This window comes from Onychomys torridus, chromosome 4, assembly GCF_903995425.1.
Source record: "Onychomys torridus chromosome 4, mOncTor1.1, whole genome shotgun sequence".
Taxonomy (NCBI): Eukaryota; Metazoa; Chordata; class Mammalia; order Rodentia; family Cricetidae; genus Onychomys; species Onychomys torridus.
Genome location: NC_050446.1, coordinates 103,652,048 through 103,664,032, shown reverse-complemented (window position 1 = coordinate 103,664,032; position 11,985 = coordinate 103,652,048). Strand labels below are relative to the sequence as shown.

The 11,985-nt window shown below is 40.6% G+C and overlaps 1 protein-coding gene across 1 annotated transcript; it reads left to right on the top strand.

The window, feature by feature from the left end:
• Positions 1–415: 415 nt before the first annotated feature.
• On the top strand, positions 416–10,347 carry Il1a (interleukin 1 alpha). The gene is made up of 7 exons (XM_036186070.1): positions 416–455; positions 1,050–1,104; positions 2,134–2,182; positions 3,546–3,774; positions 5,674–5,847; positions 6,717–6,838; positions 9,094–10,347. Exons 2-7 carry the CDS (start codon positions 1,058–1,060, stop codon positions 9,280–9,282), a joined length of 810 nt encoding a protein of 269 aa, XP_036041963.1. The 5' UTR covers positions 416–455; positions 1,050–1,057; the 3' UTR covers positions 9,283–10,347.
• The last annotated feature ends 1,638 nt before the right edge of the window (positions 10,348–11,985 follow it).

Here is an 11,985-nt window from a genome sequence, read left to right as displayed (position 1 = left end):
TTCAGTCCTAGGACACAATAAAATAACCAGGTCAAACACAAAGTGTACCCCTGAAGCTCCCATCCTACTCAATCTAGCCCTCTGATTTGAGGATTTCTGCCTTCTTCTTCCACCCAATACTTTTAGAATCCTGGTGAGCTTCCTGCTGTTCTTCCCTTTTTGTAAGACTACATGTTTATAATCATCTGGAACAACCAGTAAATAGATGAATCAAGTCAACAGCCTGAGGAATCTTTGCAAAGAACATTATTATCGAGCATATAATCAGCCTTTTGGCTGAACAGAACGAACATAGAGAGATACAGAGCAGAATTGTCTCATGTAAATTCCCAGTGACACACTCGTGGCCACACCTACTTGATGAGAGATGATTATAAAAGACAGAGAAGCCTGACTCAGGCATAAGTCTCCAGAGCAGAGAGGGAGTCACCTCATTGGCGCTTGAGTCGGCAAAGGTATTGTCCTTATCGGATCTGAGACTATGAAAATTGTCTTTTGTTTGTTCCTTGACTGTTTTCTCTCGAGAACTTTCTGTGAGGCTGTGGTCTGTTCCTTTTTCTTCTCTTCTTGTTCCTGATTTGGTGTGTGAGCTGGAATCACAGATTTCAGAGAAGAATTCTCTTTCTGGTGATAAGGAACTGAACAGGATTCCTGTGAGGGAATCCATCAGGACAGCCAAATCTCTTCCCGGAGATGGGAAATCCCTGCTGACAAAAAGGAGAAAGACCTGCAGATTCCCACGCTGTGTCTCCCTTGCCTCTATATATTATTTTCCTTATCCTATCCACCTTTTACTGAATGCCTACTGTGTGTGATGGAATGGGCTGGACACAAAGAATACCAAGATAGAGAAAAGATTCTCAAACAAGTGTACAAGCTAGGAGAGGAGAGCAAAGCATGCACAGGGGGTATGAAGACAAATAGAGGAAACGCCGGGCGTGTGATAAGTCAGCCACTCACTGTAGTTTCTCAAGAAGAGCAAAGCAGGGTCACTGTCCTTACAAGCATGGAGTTCAGAGGTGGCTGACAGCCACTGTGTTCTCTTGCAGAAGTCACGATGGCCAAAGTTCCTGATTTGTTTGAAGACTTGAAGAATTGCTATAGGTAAGAAACGTATTCTACTTTTTGTGACTCACTAAATCTAACTAGGAGTTAAGTGATCAGCCAGTGGCTATGTTGTGAGAGGCTCCGGAGATACACACTGACCCTGAAGTCCAGGCAAGACCAGAGAAGACCTGGAAAGACAAAGCCTCCAACATGCTGAAATGGTATTTCACTCAGAGAAATGGAAACTATAGAAAACTATTTTTGAGGTATACTGACTCCTCTGTAATTTTGTATCAACTTAGGCACTCTAAAGAGTTTGTGTGCTTTGCTACAGCAGCGGGTGTTAATGAACTGTTTGAGAGAGAATTCGTTCTCGGGGGAACCTGGTCCCTGTCAAGCAGAGAAAACAGCTCTGGGGCACATGAACTCACACCCATAGTTAAACTTCACCCTGATAAATGAGCAGAGTTGAACTCTAGAACATTCTTAACTAACACCATGTTCTTGTTGTTTACAACTAACATTAATGCTAATGAAGCTACAAAATACTTTAGGGCTGCTGCTGTTGTAACGTGAAATCTGTACGACACGTGTGTCTGTGATACTTCAGAAGTTCTCCTTCCTTCAAGGAGCTTCAGCCTTTCCTGAATTCCGGTTAAGGCGCTTTGATTTATTACTCATGCCTAATTTTTACAGATAAAGCACAAAGCTGTTCTAATAATTACTAATTCCACATTAGTGACAAACAAATTACTATGTGTGTAGACATGAATATGTAGAAGTCTTTAACTTTTCAAAGGTAAGAGGTGTGTGTGTGTGTGTGTGTGTGTGTGTGTTCATGTGCCCATGTTACTGTAGAGCTGACTCTCCTCCTGACTGGGATCAGGTTCTCCTAAGAATGGAGTAACTCTTGAACATCCACTAAAACCCATTGCTGTGTTGGAGCATTCAGACTCAAAAGTGCCTGTGTCTGAATCAGTATTCAGAATGTTGTATTACCAAAGTTAATGTGGTCGTTAAAATATGACACCTAAACCACAGTAAAATGATGAACAAAAATACAGTATCATTATATGTTTTTGACAGTGAAAACGAAGAATACAGTTCCGCCATTGACCATCTCTCTCTGAATCAGGTAAGCACATGATTATCATTCTTATAGATCTGCATTTTATTTTTCTTTTTTTCTTTCTTTTTACACACTAGTTCTCTGCCAGAAAAGCACAATGAGGGTTGAGTATTACACACTTTTGTTTTCACTCTCACTACAGGTCTAAAGTACATTTATTTATTGTTAGTGAGACCACTGGCCTCTCTCTACCAGCAGTTAACTGGTGTTCTTCATGCTCATTGGCTCCTCCATGCAGAGAAGAACTACCCAAAGCCCCCAAGAACTTCTGGGCTCCTTCAAAATGTAATTTTGTCATCCTTAGCCAGTTGCTTCAATCCACCTCACCTGGAGTCTTATCTCCTAACATGCAATGTGGACGTCATTCTCTGACATTAACGCCAGAGGCCAGAGATAGCCTGATAGCCCACAGAGCTGAGGTAGAGGAAGCTAGCTAAGAAAAAGAGAAAAGGTTACACACACTCACCAAGTTATTTTGTGTATCTGTGATACTGGTTTTAAAAACTGCTTCCAGAAGAATAGCCATACCAAAGACATCCATGGGGGCTCCAGCCCCAGGGAAATCACCTTCTGCAAGATGTTCAAGTCCCTTATATTGAGTGACCTTCTATTTGTATAAAATATGCATGCATTCACAAATGACTTTAATTCATATCTGGGTGACTTAACCATACCTGCCACAATGCAAATGCTATGGGAATAATTGTTATACATATGAGTCAGTGATTATATTATTTAGGAAGTAATGACAAAAAGATTCACATGTTTAGTACAGATGTCATTTCTTTTTAGAAAATTGTTTTGTTTTGTTTTGTTTTTGAGACAGGGTTTCTCTGTGTAGCTTTGCGCCTTTCCTGGAACTCACTTGGTAGACCAGGCTGGCCTCAAACTCACAGAGATCCGCCTGGCTCTGCGTGTGCCACCACTGCCCGACCTTAGAAAATACTTTGATTCTTAAGGTTGGTTGAATTTGAGCAGGCAATACAGACAGCCAAAAGTATTTTCTAAAATATTCTGAATACTCTCAAGTAGATGTCAGACCTCTTGATGGAAGGGTCTCGCTCACCAGGATCACGTGTTAACCTATTTCACTAAAATCTTTTATTTTTGAGCCTAAAGATGGATGAAAAGACCTTCCCCCAGTATCATGTGGTTTCAGGGAAAGCCAAGAAAGGAAAAAAGAAGGAATAGAATGGGAGGGGAGGAAGGACCATGGAGGGCAAGAGGCCAGGGAGGGATGAAAATAGGTTGGTTCCCTACAGCCAGAATGGAGGTCACTCTCACTAAGCATGTAGGATTCAGACCCTACTAAAGAGTGTCATCACAAGGTCATAGGTAAGCTCTCAGGTGCCATGTCCCTTCCTCACAGAAGTCCTTCTACGATGCAAGCTACGTCTCACTTCAGGAGAATTGCACAGACAAGTTTGTCTCTCTGAGAGCCTCCGAAACCTCGAAGATGTCCAACTTCACCTTCGAGGAGAGTCTGATGATGGAGGCAGCAACATCAGACCAAGGGAAGATCCTGAAGAAGAGACTGCTGGGCTTCGGTACGGCCTTTGCCGAAGATGACCTGGAGGCCATGGCCCATAATTTAGAAGGTAAGGGATAAAACATAACAAAATCCAATTTTCCAGTTTTAAGCAAAGAAAATAAAACCCAGAACCAAAATAACAGGAAAGCAACCAGACATTAGCTCAGTAACTATAACAAAGAAAACTTAAATGCTGCTCTTCTGCAGAGGGGCGAGATCAACGATAACTTGAGTCTAGAACACTTACTCAAGAGCTCCTTTCTTGGCTAGATTGTGAAGGTCACATAAGGGTCTTTGGTTGGAGAGAAAGCAGTCACCGTCCATTAGCTCATGACCTCTACTGGGTGCCACCTCCTTAGTCATGTTCCTCAATCTCCCTGGGCTTCAGTTCCCCATACTGTGAATAGAGATGACCAAGTCTTACAGCTCACTGGGTTCCTGTAAAGATTAAATAAGCCAATACCTCTAAAACATTTAGACTAGAAGAATGTCTAATGTGAAGTCACCACCCAAAAAATGTCAGCCATTGGTATTGCTCCCATTGCCTTTGGAAATGCCACAACTCTATTAGGTTATTGATGGCTGCACTCTCTGGGGCCCCAAAACAGCCTCCCCTCTCCTTTACATATGAGGAAATGAGGCTCACTTTCTACGTGGGAAACCCTCACAGCGAATTCAGTCCAGTCTGACTATGAGAACCCTGGGTTTTTCTTTCATGTCTTTGCTATACATTCCTCCACAGGAAACACAAACCAAGTACTCATTTTAATATAAAACCTAGGCAACAATACCTCTCCGCCTAGAAAAATTTTTAAAATAAAACAAAGTATAAGAAAGAACGTTAGCATTCACTCATTTGTGTCACCCAGATTTTAACCCTACCAACACTATGGAATGTTTCCTTAAAGTCTTTTATGCATACAGAGGCACACAAGAGCAAACACATCCAACATCATCATTGGTATACTACACACAATTTCACATCCAGCTTTTTCTCCTTTAATATATTACAGACATTTTACAGGCAAATTTTTCAACACTGAAGTGACAGTAAACATCTATGTCAATATCTGTCACCATTCATTTCCTTAGAATAGCATCCTAGAAGTGAAATTAGTCAGAACCTGGAGATCCATGAAGCTACTAATACATACACTTTCCAAGAAGACCTGTACCTTCAGTGCATATATATGTAATCTATGTATTATTTATAGATAATGGGGACATATCATTGTGGTATACAATTTTAACACATTTCCTTTCATCTTAGCATACATTCATCTGAAAAATATCGATTAGGAATACTGGTAGTCTTTCTCACCACTTGAAAACCTGCTAACAGGGCCAGGCATGGTGCCTAATACCTTTAATCCCAGTAGGAGGCAGAGGCAGGAGAATCTCTGTGAGTTCAAGACTATGCTTGTATATAGAATGAATTTCAAGCCAACCAGAGTTCCATAATAATAAAAAAGAGGGGCTGGAGAGATGGCTCAGAGGTTAAGAGCACTGACTGTTCTTCCAGAGGTCCTGAGTTCAATTCCCAGCAACCACTTGGTGGCTTACAACCATCTGTAATGAGATCCAGTGCCCTCTTCTGACCTGTAGACATACATGCAGACAGAACACTGTATACATAATAAATAAATAAATCTTTTTTAAAAAAAGAAAAGAAAATAGCTAACAAAAAAATTTTAAGTTTCTCAAGAACTCTTGTAAAAAGTAAAATAAAATTACTGCCTGATGAATTGGTTTACCAAAAAGAAAAAAGAAAAGAAAAGAAATAACCATAATTAAAAACCCTAGCTGGAATCAGGCCTTCTGCTGATTGATTTCAACTCTGGCTGTTCCACCAGGATCGGATCCCCTATAGTCCCTCTTAGAACTACATCTGATGCTTGTATTAGCATGTATATATCATCTATATTTTTAATGAGGCAATAACCTGACCTTGTGATAATGATTCTAGAGACCATACAATCAGATTCAGCACCTCACATCTTCCAGAGTAATGTGAAATACAAATTGCAAAGGCTTGTCAAGCAGGAGTTTGTCCTGAATGATCCCCTCAATCAAAATATCTACCTGGATGCAGACAATGTACATCTCAAGGCTGCTTCGTTAACTGACCTGCAACATGAAGGTAAAGGGTCACCTTGGCACTCTCCCCTCCTTGGGTTTCTCTGCTTCTTTCAAACTTTCTGCTTTCAAAGCACAAACTTACCTATATCCCTGGCTTTGCACACTTCTTCTAGAATAGAATGAAGCACCCCACCCCCACCAAGAATCCCTGAACAGGACAGAATATCACCCAAATCTATGAGTTCCACCAGAGAGCAGTTCCCTACTTACGTGCGACAGAGCTTTCTGATGTACCATCTCTTTGGTGCTTGTAGACATTCTCAACAATACCTCCCTATTATAATTTTAAAGAACAGAACACTGAGTGTCACAAATATTTAATGACTTACCCAGAAGCTAACAAGGTGCAGTCAGTCACTATCTGTTAGAAAGCTGATGATTAAACTTTAAACTCACATTCAGCTAGGAAGAGCTTGCTAATGTGACAGGAAAGCCAAACTGCCCTTAACTGCAATGGGATCTGAACAACGAAATTCAGTGCCAAAAGTCTTGTTACACAGATCCAGCTTCCATAATAAACCTGTTTTAGATGCAGAATGCATCATCAATATGCAAAATTATTTTTTTAAAGAGCCACAGCAGCAACTTTATAGTAAACAGGCAGGGTTCTTTCTGATTAGAGACACCATGCACACCAGTTACCAGGCTTTCTACTCTATAATATTTGCAAATTGTTGTGTATCTTATTTCCTACTTACCACACAGTTTCTCCCACATATTGACTTAATCTATGAATTTTCTACACACACACACACACACACACACACACACACACACACACACACACACACACACACATCTTTCTAAATACCTCTCTTTGTATTTAAAAAAGTAGTGGACTGACTTCCTTTCTGGCTTTTTCTTTGACAGTAAAATTTGACATGTACGCCTACTCATCAGGAGACGACTCTAAATATCCTGTTACTCTAAAAGTCTCCAATACTCAGCTGTTCGTGAGCGCTCAAGGTGAAGATGAGCCTGTGTTGCTGAAGGTCAGTTGACTTCCATCTCAAAGTTGCCCTCACTTGCCTCCCAATGTTATAAACAATCACAGAAAGCAGACATCCCTCCCAGGGTGACCTGCCATAGTCACTACTGCTCGCCCTCCCCTCCCTGACTTTATTCACCTCCCACCCCAGAGCATCCATTTGTTCTGTTGATCTTTACTGACATCTACCATCTGATTTGCATGGTAGTGGGCATTATGACAATGGGGCAAGCCTCAAAAAAAAACAAATGAGCCCACTGAGATCAGAGAGGATAAACCACTTGCTAATACATGTGAAATCAAAAGCTAAGAGCCACAACACTCAAACCTTAGCCTTCTCACTCCAGTGGTCCATTGGTGATGCTATTGTCTTTCATCCCATCCCCATGTTCTCTACAGCCATCTCCCTCAAACATACACCACACACACACACACACACACACACACACACACACACACACCACACACACATACCACACACACCACACACACACACACACACACATACCACACACACCACACACACACACACACCACGCACACACCACACACACACATACCACACACCACACACACACACACACACATACCACACCACACACACACACACACACACACACCACATACACACATACCACACACACACCACACACACATACACACACACCACACACATACCATACACACACACACACACACACACACACACACACACACATTTAAGCATTAGACATTTTTACCATGGAGAAAAATGTGATTCTCATTCAGTAAATGTATAATCCAATGCTTCCAGTTTCCACCTAAAATATATGTGGGCACTTGTATTTCTCTGTCTGAATCAAATGAAATGAAAGTGTCATCTACTAAGTAGGGCAGTAGCTTCATTCATGAATTCATTCAACAAGCCATTATTTACCGAGAGCCTTCTCTTTTTCAAGCACAGCATTAAGCTATGGAGAATGGCAAGCCAATTCCCTAACCTTATGGGACATAGTACTCCAGTACACAGACAATAGATAAGTCAGATAGACAACGAAAATGTAAATGTTGGACAGAAAATGCACAAGGTACTAAGAGAGAAAAATGGCAAAGTGTTATTTCGAGGGAGGGACAAGAGCAGAGCTCTCTGCGAGACAAGACCAGCTAAGAAGAAGTCAGGACAGACAATCCTACACCTCTTATGATCTGAGTTCCCTAGATCTCCATCCATGAGTCCACAGGCCAGCTCCAAGGATCGGCGAGCACGCTTGTATATTTGATATACAACTGAAAGGCACTAAAGGATTGCAGATGGTACAGGGTGCTGGTATCAGTTCCACTTTGTAAATGGATGATAGTCTAGAAGGAAAGCATTAGCAAAAGCAGAGAGCTCAGCTGGGAAGTTAGAGGTGCAGTGTGGAGAGGTTAAGGTGAGCACACCAAAGGGAACAGACCTTGTAGGTAATTCTGAGCAGAATGGCCAAAGGAAAGAGTAAAAGCAGGAGATGAGTGCTGAGCAAAAGCAGGTCGGAAGAGTACTGTTCTTGCTGATGTTGAAACCCCACGGAAGCTGATCAGGTTATTTACTTGTAGATTTGCAGATTAGAAAGAGTGCAAAGGGGAGTTTTAACAAACACAGACTTTGAAATGTATTTTTCCATGAAGGTTATTGTTAGAGTTTTAGTCAAAAGAAGAAGGCAGTCTTAAAATGTTGTGTTCAACGCACCCGGCAATTAATCGATCAGGGAAGCATTGTGGGGTTTCAGTTATTTGTTTTTGTGGGGGGCAGGGGTATGGTTAACCTTCAGATTTTCACTGAAATATAGAGATAAATATCATCTTGATGCTCTACTGCTTCCAGAAAGGTGTAATTTGTATGTTTGGGAGGTCAGAATGTTTGGCGGTCTTAGAGTCATCAGTGTTCAGATTTGGTGAGAGTACCCTGTGCCCGAATTAGAGACAGGATACACACATGCGTGGTTTCACCCCGCTTGTCTGGATACAGGGAGATGCCAGCATCATTGACAGCCTTTATGATTCATTTAGACTTCTCTCCATTAACTAAAGAAATCAGTTCTTATGAGTAGTCTGGACTATACATCGAATAGGCATGTGGTAAATGTTTGTTGAGTGAACAAATGAAGGAGTGGATCATATCTGAGTCAGGCTTCTAGAGTGCTATTTTTCATGAAGGCCAGACACCACAGGGTTGTTACACTTCAGGTTTTTTTTTCCAACACCTTCTTGTGCACTAACAGAATTCTGTTTTGCTTATCACAGAAGATGCCTGAAATACCAAAAATCATCACAGGGAGTGAAACCGACCTCATTTTCTTCTGGAAAAAAGTCAACTCTAAGAACTACTTCACATCAGCTGCCTATCCAGAGCTGTTTATTGCCACAAAAGAACAAAGTCGGGTGCACCTGGCAAGGGGGCTGCCCTCGATGACAGACTTCCAGATACCATAAGAGCAGCCTTATTTCTGGAGTCTACTGACTCGAGAAGTGCTGACAATCTGTATGTACCATGTACAGGAAGGTTCTTCACCCTGAGTCACCTGCACAGCATGTGCTGAGCCTTTGTAATTCTAAATGAATGTTTACTCTCTTTGTGAGAGAAGAGCAAAGCCTAATGCAGTCAACCCCAACATATAATGTTGTTATTTAAAGAGCACCCTGTACTTTGCACAGTACTAATCCCTTTAATTATTATTCTTCAGGACATTCTTAGGAGGAACAAAGCTGTTGTGATCAAAAGATTCTACCCATATTAGAGATGGGTTAACTACAGCATAAAAAAAAAAACTAAAAAGTACACTTAATAGCAATTGGAATGAGAATCCACAGACCCACGATGTCAATCTAACTGTGTATCTTCTGCTTCCAAATTGCTAATTGAGTAGGGCAGAGTTATAAAAACTTAACTCTATCATTTTCAAAAGGAAGGGGACAATAGCTACATCTTTCCTACCTCAGTGGGTTTTATTCCAATGAGATCATTTGGATGAAATCCTCCTGTAACAAACCTCAAGAAGAAGACAGAATGTTGAATGTTATTTTTAAGTTATTTTATATATGTATTTATAAATATATTTATGATAATTATATTATTTATGACACATCCTTAAATCCTTTGAGCTTGACCAATATCCTCAGCAGCAGGGTGTTCTAGGTGGAATCAGTTAGCTGTAGCTGCTCCACAGCACCATGCTGTAGACATTATGTTTTTTCCACAGCCATGAAGTTCTCTCTACATCCTCATTCTTGGGAGCCCTGTAATTATGACCACGAATCTGTATTGTTTACTTTGTTCATTTAAAATGATAATTGGGCCAGTCTTTCACCCTTCTGTCCCTAAAGCTGTCGGGGTATTCTTACATCATTTTAACTCACCTGTAATTAAATCCAACACTCCAAAGATGGAAAAATCTTAACTGTGACAACCACATCACTGTTACTTGAAGTTTCCTTTCTAGGATGTAATCAGTATTTCTTCTGGATTTCAAATTTGTTCTCAAACCACAGTGACACATGACTATCAACAATAATCAGTGCATTATTGTTGATCATAATTAAATAAAACAAGTTTGAGCTGACAAGTATTTATTTGTTATCTTTTTTGCTTGGGTTTTGCAATGGGATGGTTGTTTGTTGTCAGACTTTGTTTGGACTACCAGCTCCCAAATAATGACATGAGATTTCTTATTAATTATGAAAGGTTGGCCTTAGCTTAGGCTTGTTCCCAACTAGCTCTTAAAACTTAAATTAACCCGTTTATATTAATCTACATTCTGCCACATGGCTCATTACCTCTCCTCCATACTATACATCCTACCTCCCCATGTCTTGCTGGTGAATTCTGCCTCTCTTCTTCTCAAAGTTCCTATCTCTTCTTGGAAGCCTCGCCTATCCTGTCCTGCCTACCTATTGGCCATTCAGCTCTTTATTAACCAATCAGAAGGTGCCTTGGCAAAGACACATCTTCACAGTGTACAAAAAGACTATCCCACAACAGTTGTTTTGCTTTTGTTTTTAATACTGTGAAGGGGTTATTTTGTCATTTGCTGTCTTCATTACCTACCTCCTGGGTAGACAGTCACATAACCCACGACAGTTAGTGTCACTTTACAAAACCAGGTTCCTACACAGCTCTCAAGGAGATGTCTCCATCAAACCCTCCCCACAGAGTTCAGTGAACCCTGTGGATGTAGAGGCAGGAGTTGAGGAGACAGAGGGGATCAAGGACATCAGAAGAACAAGGCCCTCTAAAACTTCTAAGCAAAGCTAATACGAATTCACAGAGACTGAAGAAGTAGTCACAGGGCCCACATGGGTCTGCACCAGGTCCTCTGAATTCATACTATAGCTTTCAGTTTAGTGTTTTTGTGCGACTCCTGAATATGTAAACAAGTAGGTATGATTCTTGTGCCTTCTCTTTGGGCTCTTTTATTTTTCTGTTGGCTTGTTTTGTTCAACTTTGGTGAGTTTTGTTCTGTCTTCTTATCCTTTATGTTGTTTCATTGTTTTCTCAAAAATACATTAAAAAAATACATATTTCATAGTTTTTCTTTCTTCTTTGTTAGCTGCCAGTATTCAAGGTAACCCTGAAAATTATATCCCCAGGTTCAGTTAAAACATATAATACAGCCGGGCAGTGGTAGCACATGCCTTTAATCCAAGCACTCAGGAGGCAGAGGCAGGTGGATCTCTGTGAGTTCGAGGCCAGCCTGGCTACAGAGTGAGTTCCAGGAAAGGTGCAAAGCTACACAGAGAAACCCTGTTTCAAAATAAACAAACAAACAAAAACATATAATACATATTCAGTGCATGTGTATGCTGATATAGATATCCATACAAACTCAAAGTACCATCAAAAACAAGTAGTGGTTTTATAGCAAACTGGAAGCTGCTTTCCTGTGGCCTAGTGAAGGAAAAACTCAGAATAAGAAATAAGGGGTTGGGGATTTAGCTCAGTGGTAGAGCACTTGCCTAGCAAGCGCAAGGCCCTGGGTTCGGTTCTCAGCTCTGGCAATAATAATAATAATAATAATAATAATAATAATAATAATAAATGACTACTTCAAAAAAAAAAGAAAGAAAAAGCCTTGGAAATTCACAAAGATTAGAATAGCTGAAATGTGCAATAACTCCTCACCTGTATTCTTGTATGTA

Excerpts from the sequence above, each read along its gene's own strand:
- Il1a (XM_036186070.1), top strand. The coding sequence starts at position 1,058 with ATGGCCAAAGTTCCTGATTTGTTTGAAGACTTGAAGAATTGCTATAG. Across the intron at positions 1,105-2,133 it reads GACTTGAAGAATTGCTATAG|TGAAAACGAAGAATACAGTT; the intron begins GTAAGAAACGTA and ends TGTTTTTGACAG. Across the intron at positions 2,183-3,545 it reads ACCATCTCTCTCTGAATCAG|AAGTCCTTCTACGATGCAAG; the intron begins GTAAGCACATGA and ends CCTTCCTCACAG.